This window comes from Ictalurus furcatus, chromosome 28, assembly GCF_023375685.1.
Source record: "Ictalurus furcatus strain D&B chromosome 28, Billie_1.0, whole genome shotgun sequence".
NCBI lineage: Eukaryota > Metazoa > Chordata > Actinopteri > Siluriformes > Ictaluridae > Ictalurus > Ictalurus furcatus.
In genome coordinates this window covers 10,443,576-10,460,033 of record NC_071282.1, presented here as the reverse complement: position 1 = coordinate 10,460,033, position 16,458 = coordinate 10,443,576, and the positions used below count along the sequence as shown (strand labels likewise).

The window sequence follows — 16,458 nt, the reverse complement described above, 5'->3', positions numbered from 1 at the left end:
ATTGTATGTAGCATGTTTTCAATTCGACTGTTCAGGAATAAAATTCTCTCTCCTCATTGCTTCCCGCTTTCAAGATGCTACTGGTATTTCACAACATTTCAGTTCAGTTTTGAACCACGTTTAATGACATAATCCATAATTCAGTATTACAAATGGGCTCTGAGTTCTAGTGAAGTTGTGGTAAGAACAGAGTGGTGTAAGAGCACAGCAACGGTAAAATGTTCAGAAATAGAACTGAGCTCCCTTTTGATTGTGCTTGTATGAACACCAAAAAAGCACTGAGCACTAAGAACTAACATGCATACATTTCCTTTTAGGTTCACTTTAACAAGACTGAGTATGGTAAAATTACTATATGTGAAAACCCTGAATCTAACAATAAGTCGCTTTGGATAAAAGCGTCTGCTAAGTGAATAAATGTAATGTAATGTAAATGTAATGTCAGAGCTCTTCCATAGCAAACTCATCTCGCTCATTCACATTTTACAGACTGAAAATTAAAATGTCACAAGAGGGAGCAAATGTAGCCTCAACGGGCAGCACAGTGAGCTTAGTGGTTTATGAAATATCAACCGTAAGATCTTATTCTAGTAGTTTTTTTCTCTAAAAGATATATAATTTTGTTTTTGACATTTTTTTAATAACCCAAAGAACTTTATTTAGGTTTACAAGTGGTTAAACTATCTAAATGCTTTTGGGGCCAATGTGACTACTACCTCCAGAACAGTTCTTTCCCCTAGTGTACTCAACATTCAAATTTCTATTCAAATAATTTTTTTGACTAGTAGTCTTGTATCAGCTTCCCTGCTGTGTTCTTAATCACTGACTACAGCCTACAATAATCACAAACAAAATAAAATAATACAAAATTGCTGTTTTAAGTGTTGTAATCTGAGCTCTGTTCAATTATGAAGGTGGATTGTACATTTTGTGCTTTGTCAAATAACACACACTGTAATAACAGCATCAAGGCTATGTTACAGTAAGAGCAACATGCTTAAAACAAGGAATTCTTCAGACACACTTTTTATATTGCAGCAAACATCAGATCAGCTGTAGTCTCTATCATGTTTAAGCATGTTTTAATTTAGCTGCTACAAACATTTTCCCCCCTCAATATTATTATCTTTAGCACCCAACGCTATTTATTTTTTATTTATCTTTCCACACCCAAAATTATCTATTATTTATCTTTCCACACCCAACACCATTTTACTTACCCATCCTGGTTTTTGTGTATATCTCATACAAAATGTTTTAGATCTTCGAACAAAATACAACATGAAACAAAGGCATCCTGAGTAAACAAACGATACAGTTTTTATTTTTAAAAAAATTATTGAAACAAAAAACACCTATCATCCATATGAAAAACTAACTGCCCCCTTAAATTTTAAATCTGGTTGTGCCACCTTTAGAAGCAATAACTGCAACCAAACGCTTCTACTAGTTGGAGATCAGTCTTTCACTTACTTCTAGGACTAGGACTTACTCCTATGCTTTGAATCATTGTCTTGCGGCATAATCCAATTGAACTTACGGACTGAAGACCGGACATTCTCCTTTAAGATTTTCTGGTAGAGAGCAGAATTCATGCTTCCCTCAATCATTGCAAGTTGCCCAGGCCCTGAAGCAGCAAAACATCCCCACACCATCACACTTCCACCACCATGCTTGACCATAGGTATGATGATCTTTTTGTGGAATTCTGTGTTTGGTTTATGGTAGATGTAACGGGACCCCTGTCTCCCAAACAATTCCACTTTCGACTCATCAATCCATCGAACATTCTCCCAAAAGGTTTGATGATCATCAAGGTGTGTTTTGGCAAAATTCAGATAAGCTATAATGTTCTTCTGGGTTAGCAGTGGTTTTCAGCTCGCCAGTCTTCAATGGATGCCGTTTTTACCCAGTGTCTTTGTGATAGTGGAGTCATAAACAGAACCTTTATTGATGCATGAGAGGTCTGTAGGTGCTTTGATGTTCTCCTTGGCTCTTTTGTGATTTCTTGGATGAATCATCGCTCAGCTCTTGGAGGAATTTTGGACGGTCGCCCACTTCTGGGAAGGTTCAGTACTGTTGCTATTGGATAACTTTTTTGCTTCAATAAATAACATTATCATTTAAAACTGTATTTTATGTTTACTCAGGTTGCGTTTGTTTTATGTTAGACTTTGTTTTAAATTCTGAAACAATTTAGTATGATACATACACAAAAACAGCAGAAATCAGGGCAAACACTTTTTCACAGCGCTGATTTTCACAATAAAGCTAATGTTTATTGTACTAATCAATGAGTTAGAAGAAGTAGCAGTAGAAGAAGAAGAAGAATACTTGTCTGGTTTGTTGTGATTTATGATTACATCCTGCTCCAGTAAGAGGAATGCACAATAAATCACAACAGCTTTGGCCTTTATGTTTGTGTGTGTGTGTGTGTGTGTGTGTGTGTGTGTGTGTGTAGACTGTTACAGCATGTCCCTTATTACAGTACATACAGAGACAGACAGTGAGTGCGTGTGTGTGTGTGTGAGAGAGAGAGAGCGAGAGAGAGAGAGCGAGAGAGAGAGAGAGAGAGAGAAGCAAGATTAACCATTAAATGAAGCCTTGTTCTGTGTGTAGCCCTGGAAGAGGAGGTGCTTTTCTTAGTCAGATAGTGGGAACACACACACACACACACACACACACACACACACATTCCAACCATTATGAGACTAACTCGATCTGCAGGTAACTATTTAAATACATTTTTAGTTGTTTTTTAAACCCCACCTTTATTACTGCTTGTGAGCAAGGAGTTGCTTTTCTTTTGTCTTCCCTTCTTTATCTTCTCGTTATTATTGGGTACTGCATGGCTCAGTATTATTACTATCGACTTGATACCTTAACTTCTTACAGATCCTAATGAAATATTCATGGAGGGAGTACATTCCTTCTTTTCTGCAAAAAACTGTCTGCATGATGTTCCGATATTGGATATATCATGTGACTTATTTTAGACATTGATTTTAGAGTTATGTTATCTTGGCAATGGCAAGGTTTTATAATATTTGAGAAAAGATGACAGAAAAAAATTGTTGCTTGCGAAACTTGGATGCTATGATTACTTCACAACCAGTGTCATTTGCAATCATATCATATTAGTACAAATTCCCCCCCCCCCCCCCCCAGGCTTTATTGGTAGAGAAGTTGCTTAGCTTTATGTAATAATACTACGAATTGTGGTTGGTTTGATATTTACACAAGTCTTTTCTCTTCAGGATCTGCGCATTTCAGTGGTTTGAGAGTACAGCGAACAACAAAGGTTTGATTGATCTATAGGTTAAATATATTTGCTATTTGCTTTAAATGTCAGTCAAGCTTGGATGCACTTTCTCTGAATTGCAGAGTTACATTGTGTAACAGTGTAATGAATAGGGCCTTTTGTTTTTGACACATGCAAGCATGTGTATTTTTTTTAATCAGTGATTTATTTATCAGTTGCTTATCTTAGCTCCTTCTCTAATATCTCCTGTGACTGTCACATTTAAGATACATTTGTGGAGCTCTGTCTATTTCTGTGCTTTTCTCTCATCATATCTAGCCTCAAAATGAACTGCGAAGTTGTTTTCTATTAACACAATCAGATTTACTACCAATATTTTTATGTTGCATTACAAAGATTCTGTCATTTGTGATCCTTAAAATTGATTTTATGTCTCCACATGCACCACGAATTAATGTATTTCTATGCAAAAGTGCCTATTTTAATTGGAGGCTGATTTGGAAGGTGTAATCGCGTGGTTAGAGATGTCATAACACATAGGTAAACGTCCTTCACCTATGATTCTTGGACTCTACAGTCATGTACTACAGAAATTCCAAATGAAACTAACTATTACACTAATAACAACAACAAAAACTATTGTCAAATTGGGCATGGCAGGATTTTTCGTGTTCGGGGTGATAGTGCAGTCTATGGTCAATGAACAGGACAATTAATTCAGGTGAACAGAGATTTGATATAGCAACATGAAATTTCCAACTTCTTTCTCTTGACTCAGTCAGAATTTCACAAATGAATCCTTATGAAACAGATAGTACACATTTGACCGCACAGAGAGACAGAATAATATCAAAGCTTATTGAAATGTGGCCTGCCACAACAGGATCACTGATTATTTATGACATTCAGGATAGTTTGAGCGGCCAATGAGGAAGTTGCATGGCAGGTCACATAGAGTTATGTAGAGTTTGAGAGACATGAATGTTTGTCCAGATTGACTGATTTAGGATCAGCATACGCAGTGAAATATATTACTATTAAAACTACATGTCTGGTGTCTGAGCAGTGTCCTTTGTTTGCAGATTCTAATATAATTTTGTGGTCAGTGTAACAGTGTATGATTCTTGTCATTTCCCTATTCTGAGTCACTAGTCTTTCTGTTTTATTATAGTGCTAGGAAATGCCATGGAGTTGACAGAGTAAGTTGCAAACTACCTTTTTTAAAACTCTTATTGTTTATGTTCACTGGCTAACACATATTCACGCCTGCTCACTTTATCTGAGGATTCAACTTTGAACCCTCTTGCACAGGCATGGGGATAGATATACTGACATATTTTACAGTATAATGTTCAGCCTGTGTGTGTGTGAGTGAGTGATTGTGATGATAGCTGACAGCTTTACGATTTTATTGAGCCACCTTTTATTCCATTGGTTCTTAGTATGACGATTATGAGCACTTATCGTTGGCACAATCTCTTCTATTAACGTGTGCCTAGCAGATTTGTCTTCAATCCGAAGGAAGGAGTAGACAATCCAGCCATGGTCATTTCTGAAGATGTGGGTATGTAAAGTTTAGTTAACATTGTTTTTGTTTTCTTGTTTTCGCTTTAGACCAATTTTTGGCTTTGACATTTATTGTTTTCCTATTGCAAAGTAAATCCATGAACTTTGCTCCTTAGATATCTGATTTGAATTCTGATTGACTTGAACATTAAACATCATACAATAGAACAGCTTGTTGTACTATATTTACTGTATAAAATATCCCATTTAAGACTACTAATCTTGACCTATAGTGAAGTTTACTGGCCCCTTGCCCCGGGTATGTGTGCTGAAAAGAGAAGAGGGAGAGAATTTCGGCTTCCATCTGCGCTTGGAGAAAGGACGACCAGGTCATGTGATCAGGCAGGTGGAATTATATGGGGTGGCCGAGAGGAGTGGACTGAGGGACGGGGATCGTCTCCTGGAGGTTAATGAACAGTTTGTGGACGACATCGAACATATGGAGGTGAGAGAACAGGAATCCTGAGGTCATGTAGGTCAATGGCCCATGTTGCGAAAGATATCTGGAATATACAGTCATGTGAAAAAAATAAGTACACCCCAAAGGAAATTGTTGGCTTTATTGACATATTTGGACAAGCAACCTTTGGTTCATCTTTGAAACAGTACCTGTTAATAAAGGTGCTACACTTGAAAAAAAATCACTAGGAAAATTAGGTTTTTCAATCATTTATTCAACAGAAATATCAATAGATGTGATTCTTCTGTGGAAAAAGTAAGTACTGCACACCTTTAGTACTTTGACTAGGCCATTTCATAACCCTCCATTTCTTCTTTTTGAGCCATTCCTTGGTGGATTTGCTAGTGTGCTTAGGATCATCACCTGTTGAAAGGTCCACTTTCGGTTCAACTTCAACTTTTGGACAGATGGCCTCACAGCATCTTCAAGCACTCTTTGATGTGATGCACAATTTATAGTTGAATCAATGACTGCGAGCTGTTCAGTCCCTGAGGCAGCAAAGCAACCCCAAACCATAACATTTCCACCACCGTGCTTCACAGTTGATTGAAGTGCTTCTCCTGAAAAGCTGTCTTTGGTCAAGTCAGACTCATAGGCATCCACAACCTTTTCTTTGAAGGCCTTATAGAACTCTTTAGATCTTGGCATGATAACACCACACACCTCAATAACAAAGGGAACACCAGACACTAGATATGAGAGGGGTATATATAAGACAGGTTCCACCTGCACTCCCTAAGCAGGTTCTAAGCAGGTTCACAGGCACCCAATCTTGAACACCTGAGTAAAATTTTATTTGAAGGTGTGATAAATGTATGGGTGCACTTACTTTTTCCATGTGACTGATCTGTTTTTTTGTTCATTTAAATTGTGAAAATTACTACAAAATGTCAATTTTATGTGTCAATTGATAGTTTTATTTATTTATTTATTATTAGGCACTGTTTCAAAGAGGATCAAATGTTTGCTCATCCAATTATGTAAAAAAAAAAAAACAACAAAAAAAAAAAACAAAAATTTCCATGGGGTGTACATTTTTTTCCACATGACTGTAGCTATTTTAACCCTCCACAACCTAGCAATGAATGTAATATTCTCATATTAGTATTTCAGCATGGACCGTTATTCTTTTTTTCTAAATTGTTTTTTTTTCTAAAAGGTGACCTGCCTTGTTCTTGACCGATGGAAATGGGTATCTTCAACCTTTTCCAGTAGAAAACCATATATTTTATGACCAATGTCTGCTTATTCTCATAATTAGCTTCTTAGTGTAGTGTCAATCTATAACATCTGTGGTGAATTTACCACTGACTGCTATAGTTAAGAAATTTCTAAATTTCTAAATTGTTCTGCACTCTTCTTCTGTACAATTATAGTTGGACTGGACTATATTTGGTAAAGGTGATATCAGACCAACAAAGTACCAATCAGAATTAACCATCTGTTTATATCAGCTCCCCATTTACCCTAACCACAAAAAAAACCAAACTTTTTATGTACACTATTTTACTGTAATAGTATATATGTGGTAATGGTGTGTAGTTATACCTCACATTTCTGTTAATGGTGAAAGGCATAGTGGCTGCACTACAACTGAGATAATCATGACACCTGATGCTGTTAAGTGGTAGGCAAGCTGTACTTTTGATTAATTAAACATAATAACAACAATAATACTTGTTGTTTTCACTTGAGCACGAGACTGACAATGTTTTTCACTTTTGAATAATCAAATCTCACAATGTTATAAATGTAAAAGTCTCTGACATGCCCATATATTTTTAATCAGGAAGGGGTAGCTCTTAGTTATAATTAAATTGTAGTTAGTGGTATATAATGTATTTCTTTAGTTAAACATTGGTAAGTGCTTATTAAATGACAGAGATTTAATTCCATAAGAATTTTATTAGTTTTTTTTTTGTTGTTGTTGGTTTTTTTTTTTTTTACATTTGAAACCATGTTGTCAGGGGCCTCAAGGTTTTTGCACACTTGGTTGATGGTATGTGACAGATGGTTTGGTATGTGATGGTATGTGACAGGTGGTATGGTATGTGATGGTATGTGACAGAGACAAAAAAAAATTAATTTATACATTTATTTACAATGTTGTTATTGTAATGTGAACAGGATGTTTATAATGGGGATTTTTTTAATCATTAGAGAAATTAACCCAAGTACATGGCGTTTTATGTTGGAAAAATATTTTTAAGTATTGCTCCATTTTTGTGAAAATATGACATTATATAAATCATGTTATATTATAAAATTGTGATTTTGGCCCAAACAGAACATAAACATTTTGCCTTTCATTTATGCAGTCTCAACGTCAACAGCACTTTAGTGTTTATCTTTAAGGTCTGCTCTGATGCCACGCTTTATGTCTCTTTTTTGCAGGTTGCCCGCAGGATCCAGATGAGTGGGCCTCAGCTGTGCCTCCTGCTGTTGAGTAGTGATGAATACGAGCAGGCTGTGGCTCAGGGCTGGAACCTGAAGGAACTGTGCAAAGCTCAGCGCGGTGAGGAGTGGAATCCTCCTCGTTTCTGCCATATCATAAGAAACCCTGCGAGTGGCCTGGGCTTGAGCATCCATCCCGTGGAGGGTGAGTAATCCTTACGGAGTCATATTTACAGAATATGTAAGCTGTACTGTTTCTTTATGTTCACACTGATTGTATTGCAAAGCTACATTTAGGATTTAGGATTTAGTGGTACAATTGAGGCCAAATGTTTACATAAACATAGACTAAAGACATCCAAACTCCATGCATTTCATGTTACCATGTTACCATACATTTCCTGTGTTAAGTCAATTAGGGTACCTACTTTATTTCCATTAGAAGTCATTTCTAAATAATAGATAAATGACATTTATTTCAGTGTTTATTTACTGTATCAGATTTTCAGTGGATCACTAGTTTACTTAAACTATCTTAGCATTTGGTGGCATTGCCTTTAAATGCTTAAACGTCAATCAAGTGCTTGCAGTAGCCTTCCACTATACTTCTCACAATAATTTTGGCTCCCTGTGATGGATTGGCACCCTGTCCAGGGTGTACCCCACCTTGTGCCCAATGCTCCCTGGGATAGGCTCCAGGTTTCCCCGTGACCCTGAAGGAAGAATAAGTGGTATAGAAGATGGATGGATGGATGGATAATTTTTGCTCATTGACAGAACTGGTGTAATTCAGGTTTTGGGCCTCCTTGCTCATACAAGCATTTTAGTTCAGTCCACAAATTTTCTATAGGATTTAGGTCAGGGCTTTGTGATGGCCACACCAATACGTTCATTTTGTTTCATTTAAGCCATTTTGTTACTGCTGGAAAACCCTGTTGTGACCAAGTCGTAACTTTCTGGCTAATTTCTTGAGGTTTTGCTTCAATATTTCTAGATAATCCTCCTTCCTCATGATTTAAATTTTTTAAGCACACCAGTGCCTTTTCCAACAAAACACCCTGAAATCATGATGATGCTGTTCTTCAGATTAAAAGCTGATGCCTCAAACTCTTTCAGTCTTTCACATTGTTGGTGTCTTGGGGTTTGTTTGAACCTTTCAGATCAAAGTTTGGTCATCCCTGGGAGTTAATTTGCATACAGTGGTTTGTACAGGTACTCATGGTACCTTTATTTGATTGGAAATTGCTCCGAAGGATGAACCAGACTTATAGATATGTAGATATAGAAAAATTTATTTGATAATTATATAAAACACATATAAGACACCATTGATCTAGAACTTACTAGCATTTAAAATTGTCGAAAATAAAAACACAATAAAGCCAATAGGTTTATTTCCATTGAAGTCCTCTAAAAGATGTCAGATGACTGTAGCAGTCAAGAGGGCAAGAGCAGAGATTGAAACATTGCCATAAAATAATAGAACTTACAATACAACTTTTTTTTTTTGGCTGAGTTGCTTGGATTTTTCTATGATCTCAAGGGTAAAAAGTCTCAAACTGTAGGCTCTTACAGCCACAGGTACGCTCCTATTTCCCATCTCCCAGCTTCCATTTTTCATAATTATATTTGGCCAATCAGATGGAATCCTCCAGACTGTTTAAAGAGACTGTCAGCTCTTGTATGCACATTTTTTTGACCCACTGGAATTCTAATATAGTGAATTAAAGCTGGAATAAGTCTGTGTCTAATTGATAGTTTAAATATGACATTGGACTATTGGACTTGACAACAGCAATGTATGATAATATGAAATGTGTGGAGTTTGAATATCTTGAGCCTAGGTGTATGTAAACCTTTGGCCTCAACCGTATGAAACATGACAGTGGTCATACCAAAGGTCTAATACGTGGTGTGTTAGTTTTATGCAGTGTGTGCCCTCTGTAGGTGAGAAAGGGAAGTTCTCTATAAGTCCAATAACAGGAAGCCCTGCTGAGAAGGCAGGACTGAGAAAAGGAGACCTGCTGGTTTGGATCAATGGTGCCATGGCTTGTGAACTCACTCATTCTGCTATTAACAAGATGGTGGGCATGTATAAGTGCTTATTTTCTAACTGCTGCAAAGTACAATGCATAAATTTACATTTACTCATTTGGCAGACACTGTATTTACAACTTACGATTGAGCTGGACAGATGAGGCTTAAGGGCTTGGTTTAAGGGCCCAACATTTACAACTTGGCATTACCAGGTTTCAAACTCACAATCTTCCAATCAGTAATCCAGAGCCCTAACTGCTTAAAGCTAATTAGAGTGCTAATGCTATTTCAGCTATTCTTTATTGGGGATTTAATATTTAGTGTGTCATATTCCTTTGTAACTGAATAGAGCTGTAACACCTTTTGTACAATGCTCATTTAGTTGTCCAAACATTAGCACAGCACCACAATCTCGAATAGCTAATGCATAATACCTTTTCTGTTTAGGTGAAGAAATGCAGTGATCACATGACTGTCCTGGTGATAGACAGCAAGAGTGAGAAGAACTACATCAGTAGAAAGATGGCCATTCTGCCGGCCATGGCTGATGCCCAGAGCATGCCATACAAACCCAAAAGAGTACACCTGGTACAGGGGCCAGATGGCTATGGTTTCCTGCTTAGGCATGAAAAAATATCAACAGGACGCAAAGGTGCTAGACAATCACTCAAGCATGCGTGCACTATTGTTATTGTGATAATTATGTTACAACATGCTTCATGTGACACAGCTTTTAAAACTCTATAATAATACATAATGCTGGGCAGTATGGCAAAAATATCATATGACAATACTTAAAAACATTTTCACTAAACACCATATGCATCGCAATACTTAATATGAATATCTGAATAACTGGTGGAAATATAAATTGAGGGTCTGGAGTGGTCAGTAAGATGTGATCTGAAATAGCCAGCTAAAACACTGGGATATCTTGAGTGTCCAATTATGGTTGGCCATAATATTTCAATCCTTATGCTTGTGTGAATCTAGTTCATATGGTGCGGGAGGTTGATGCAGGCAGTCCTGCAGAATTGGGAGATATTAAGGATGGGGAGATCCTGTTGGAGGTGAATGGGGAGTCTGTTGATCATCTGTCTCATGAGGAAGTTGTCAGCAAAGTCAGAGAGAGTGGACAGCAAGTCAGCTTCACCACTATGACCATAGAAGGCCAAGATTTCTACACTAAGGTGGGTGAGTTTGACAGATCCGGTATATAACACAATATTATAATATAATTTGTTTATTATTTTATCATTATTTAAGGTCTGTATTACAGTAATACACCTGCAGATAAAACTTTTGCACATGCACAATTACTATTTTTTTCCCTATTTTTTAAGTTCAAAGTAACTGTGCATTAATATTTGCAGGAAAAATTGTTTTTTTTCTATATTTTGCTGCAGAGGTGTTTACTTCTTTTCAAAAAGCAACAAAATATTTCATTTGGCCAGGGGTGCCCAAACTTTTGCACACCACTGTATCATTCCAGTCCCAATATTCATATGCAGTAGGTCTCATGCTTATCACTTACACTCATCCAGTCATGCTATGGCTTGATTATATTTATACCACAGCACTGTTGAATTCTCGAATCTGAATGGTCAGAAGGTGTCAATTTTCAGTAACAGCAGCTCTGACATTAATGCCAAGTCAAGTCATAGATTTCTATTGATCTGATCGTTCTAATCCATTATGCTTTCTGCAGAAACAATTTACACAAGAGCTTGTATGGCAGACATGCCACATAAACAAATTTTCAAAATGTGTAATTGTAGATTTGGCAAAGTTTTCTGTGAGGAGATGTTCATTTAGTATTTTTGGAAGGAGTCTACAGCTTCAGTGTTTCTGTAACAGTCAAAGGTAATGCAGAATCTTTAAGATTTCCCAACACAGGAAAGTCTTCAAGATCGAGGACTTTCCAGTTTCTCTGTAATGCATGCAGAAAAAGAGAGGCTGATGAGGGAACGATTGTTTATAGCTGTTGAAAAGTGAGTGATAATCGGAACTCCATTCATGGACGTTCCACATCTAAATGTAACTAAATGTAAATAAATTTGCATTTTTAAAAATTTAATTATAAACCGAGAGAAAAAAACATGTTGCTCTTGAATTAACATTAAATTCAAATCCAAATGAAGTCAAATTCTTCTATAGCATGCACATTTAATGAATGAAACGTTTCTGATTTTTTAAGGAAAGGTAGTGATTTCATCCCATGCATGTTTCATATGCGGTATTAGTTATTCACCTAGCCATGGCATTTATTGTGTCTTTTACTTTGGCATATTTTATGATTCAGAGCTCACGCAATATGTTAAATTGAATGAATGATTATATAAATTCCATTGATGTGCTCTGTACGCTATTTAAAAGCCTAGATGTTAAAGCTTAATTTTATTTATTCCCGCCTGTCTTCTTTAATATTTTCCCAGCTGGGTCTGTCTCCCCTGCTGTTCTGTGAAGATCATTCCTCTGGGAAGGAGCAGCAGGGGAAGTCGACTCCACAGGAACAGAGTCCAACAGTTCTGAAGCGGTCAGTGTCCTCAGTTGAAGCCCAGGAGGAGGTGGAAGTTGAGCCCAAACCAAGACTGTGTGTGCTACAGAGAAGCCCTGTTGGATTCGGCTTCCATTTGGGTTGGGTCCAACAGAAACCTGGCACATTTATCAACCAGGTATAAAATAATTCTCTGTCCCTTTAATAGACGCTTTCTTTGGCCAGACATAGGAAAAATTTAATAAGTAGCTCGAAGGATTTAGATAATCACAGGATACAGATGATTCATGGATAACATAACTAACGTAAAAGGATATGTGATATCTGTGATATATGTATTATATTATATTATATTATATTATATTATATTATATTATATTATACTAAATCACTGTTGAATGCTCAAGTCTGATTGGTCAGAAGGTGTTTATTTTCTAAAACAGCACTGTTCAGACAATAGTTACAGCTGCAAGGTTTTATAACAATGCGTTCATGATAACAGGAACTAACTTGTTTCACAGACATTCCACGCTACATTTAACTACAAACAGATAAAACGCATAACCTGTTCTCTAATTAGCTGTAAAAAAAAAAAAAAAAAAAATTAAATGCAACTTTGGGGGTTAACACATCACACCACCCTTAATTACTTATCTAAAACAGTATGTGCTGTTGTGTTTTAGTTCTTACTTATTTTCTATTCATTGCAGGTGACACCTGGAGGCCCAGGAGAAAGTTCTGGCCTCCTGCAGGGTGATGTACTGGTTGAGGTGAATGGACAGAATGTAGAGCAGGAGTGTTTAGAAGACGTGATTTTACTCATGAAGAAAGGAGGCAGCTCTCTCTCCTTGTTAGTGATGGACAGACCAGGTTATGACTGGATGAAAAAGACTGGAAAGCCCATCACCTCTCAAAAAGTAGCAAAGGCCTCTGAGGAGGTATGATTTACAGAAATGTACTCAAACATATACAAAACCCACACCCAGACATTATACAGGAATCAGCTTCATTTATTGCAGGTGCAGGACCATGAGAGCTCATCAGCCACACAGCAGTCTGATCCCGACGAGTAATGCAAGTTCCTTCCTGAGGATTCAGGAAGTGCATTCAAATCCAATGAACAACAATGCTGGGAAATGTAACATCACTGGGGTGGAAGTTTAGATGACTGTTGATTCCCCAAGTAAAACTTGGCACTTTTTGTCAGAGCCATGCTTATTACCTCTTTTCTTGGTGCTCTGATTTTAGTTAGTCTTTTAAATAAACCACTGAACTCTACTTTTTGTTCTGAGATGCTTTACTCAGTTCACCACAGTGTAACTCTCTCTGGCAAAATACACAAAACATGTCAAATAAATAAATAAATAAATAACACACACAATCAGTCAAATGCATGGGCACTACTTATGCTTCATTCTGTTATACTACCTACCTTACTTTCAATTTACACTGGTTTGTGAAAAATGTTTAATTTAAATTGCTGCTGTTTCTGTCTAAACCAATAAAGATTATATTTTATCTACACATTGCATTCCTGCACCAAGAATTCCTGCACTTAAAAATCCATCCATTCATTTTCCATACTGCTTATCCTACACAAGGTTGCAGGAAGCCTGGAGCCTATCCCAAGGAACTCGGGGCACAAGGTGGGGGACACCCTGGATGGGGAGCCAACCCATTGCAGGGCACAATCTCACACACATTCAAACACTACAGGCAATTTATAAATGTTGATCAACCTACAAAACATGTCTTTGGACTGAGAGAGGAAACCGGAGTACCTGGAGGAAACCCCTGAAGCATGGTGAGAACATGCAAGCTAAGTGGCGGTGGGATTCCAACCCCGAACCCTGGAGGTGCAAGGCAAACATGCTGACCATTTAAAATCCCAAACATTTAATTTCAATACACAAAGTATTTCATTTTGTTATTTTCCGTAGTGTATGCAAAATAGGATCAGTGAACTGAAATCCTCCATGTCATTATGATTTGCCCTTGTTCAAGTCTATGTAGGGTTCTCCTCTCTGGAGTCCTCCCACCTCCCATAAACAGGTCGGAGGGTTGGATATGCTAAAGTGCCCCTAGGTGTGTATGTGTGTGTCCATGGTGCCCTGAGATTAACTGACTGGGATGGACTCAAGAAAGCGAATGTCAAGCCCTTTATTGCACTTCTGTGTGGTTTTTGTTTTGTTTTGTTTTGTTTTTAGCATTTTTTAATTATGTTACTACAAAAATTATTTTATTGCATTTGATATGCAAATTTACATTCAAAACACATTTTTAAAAACTATTTTAATACATATACAGTGGCGCTCGAAAGTTTGGGAACCCTTTAGAATTTTTTTTTATATATCTGCATAAATATGACCTAAAACTTCATTAGATTTTCATACATCATTTCAATCATCATTAGAAGTCCTAAAAGTAGACAAAGAGAACCCAATTAAACAAATGAGCCAAAATATTATACTTGGTCAATTATTTATTGAGGAAAATGATCCAATATTACATATCTGGGAGTAGCAAAAGTATGGGAACCTCTAGGATTAGCAGTTAATTCGAAGGTGAAATTGGAGTCAGGTGATTTCAATCAATGGGATGACAATCAGGTGTGCGAGAGCACCGGTTTTATTTAAAAAACAGGAATCTACCAAAGTCTGATCTTCACAATACATGTTTGTGGAAGTGTATCCTGGCATGAACAAAGGCGAGTTCTAAGGCCCTCAGAAAAAAGAGTTGTTGATGTACATCAGGCTAGAAAAGGTTTACAAAACCATCTCTAAAGAGTTTGGACTCCTCCAATCCACAGTCAGACAGATTGTGTACAAATTGAAGAAATTCAAGACCATTATTCCAATAGGTTAACCATTATTATTTTCGGTTTGCAAAAACAATCACTCACTTTTTATAAGACTTGTAAACAATTACATTAATCCTACTGTAATGGAAACACTGCTGCAATTGCACTGACAGTGGCTCCTGTCAAGCAGTTTTCTGGCCATAAGGTTTGTGACTTTATCCCTGGTGGTTTTCTTTCTTTAACTAAGGCTATGCATGTAGGTGTGTATGTAAGGGGGTGTGTACAGAGTTAGCATGTTCGGAGGTTTCCTCTGGGTACTCCAGTTTCTTCCCCTAGTGCAAAGATATGCGCTGTAGGCTGATTGGCATCTCTAAATTGTCCATAGTGTGTGACCGGGTGTGTGATTGTGTCCTGTGACTGGTTGGCACTCTGGCCAGGGTGTACCCTGCCTCATGCCCTGAGTCCCCTGGGATAGGCTCCAGGCTCCCCATGACCCTGTGTACAATACACTGTACAGAAAATGAATGGATGTTAATGGTGCTGACATATTCAATTTTAAAAAGAAATGCAATAATCATTTTAAACCACAGCAACTATTCCTGTAGGAACCACTGAATGGTCAGTCCAACAAGGTCAGAACTCGAGGTCACTCTGGATACACTGATATAAGTATGTTCCTAACAAAGTAAAACAACCGCTTTAAAAATACTGCATAGATCTTACCTTGTTCATGATACATTTTTAGATGTGTGATGCATGCATTTTTGTAAAGGAGGACAGCAGAATCAGAATGAGCTTTATTGCCAAGTATGTGTCCACACACAGGCATTTGTCTTGGTGACAGGAGCTTCCAGTGCAGAAAAAAAGGAATATCACACACACACACAATATATATATATATATATATATATATATATATATATATATATATATATATATATACACACACACACACACACACACACACACACACACACACACACACACACACACAGACATGCTATTTACAGAGACACAGTTCTGTGTAAATGGAAGTACATAATGTGCTATGTAGGTTATATACAGTTTGTGCAGTGAAAGTGGAATGAATGTACAGAGGTATATAATTTAAGAATTATTTAAAAGGATTAAAGTATTGTTGCATTAAATGCATGATGAAGAGACCAATCACAGGACATTTATTTTCCTTTTGTGCCTTTACATATTCCTTCTGAGTTTATCTTTTTTTTAGACTCGAAACGGAGAATTTGTAAAGGAACTGCTCTTGGGTCTTTATTTTCTTGCTCTTTGACAACTCTTTATGAAACCCTGATACATTTTATTAAAATAGTAGATACATTTTACACACACACACACACACACACACACACACACATACATATATATATATATATATATATATATATATATATATATATATATATATATATATATATATATAT

At 36.9% G+C, this 16,458-nt stretch overlaps 1 protein-coding gene across 4 annotated transcripts; it reads left to right on the top strand.

The window, feature by feature from the left end:
* Window positions 1–1,381: 1,381 nt before the first annotated feature.
* nherf4b (NHERF family PDZ scaffold protein 4b) lies at window positions 1,382–13,740 on the top strand. 4 transcript variants are annotated; one of them, XM_053618542.1, is made up of 12 exons: window positions 1,382–2,727; window positions 3,258–3,301; window positions 4,434–4,461; window positions 4,765–4,826; window positions 5,062–5,273; window positions 7,683–7,887; window positions 9,630–9,766; window positions 10,167–10,371; window positions 10,713–10,909; window positions 12,155–12,394; window positions 12,927–13,154; window positions 13,236–13,740. In XM_053618542.1, exons 1-12 carry the CDS (start codon window positions 2,597–2,599, stop codon window positions 13,287–13,289), a joined length of 1,743 nt encoding a protein of 580 aa, XP_053474517.1. In that variant the 5' UTR covers window positions 1,382–2,596; the 3' UTR covers window positions 13,290–13,740. The 4 variants fall into 4 exon arrangements, with proteins under 4 accessions (XP_053474517.1, XP_053474516.1, XP_053474519.1 ...); XM_053618541.1 differs by having other exon boundaries at window positions 4,762–4,826; XM_053618544.1 differs by lacking the exon at window positions 1,382–2,727 and having other exon boundaries at window positions 3,265–4,461.
* Window positions 13,741–16,458: the final 2,718 nt, after the last annotated feature.

Coding starts and splice junctions, on each gene's coding strand:
- nherf4b (XM_053618541.1), top strand. CDS start 2,597: ATGAAGCCTTGTTCTGTGTGTAGCCCTGGAAGAGGAGGTGCTTTTCTT. Junction 4,462..4,761: donor AATGCCATGGAGTTGACAGA/GTAAGTTGCAAA, acceptor ACGTGTGCCTAG/CAGATTTGTCTTCAATCCGA. Junction 9,767..10,166: donor ATTCTGCTATTAACAAGATG/GTGGGCATGTAT, acceptor TTTTCTGTTTAG/GTGAAGAAATGCAGTGATCA.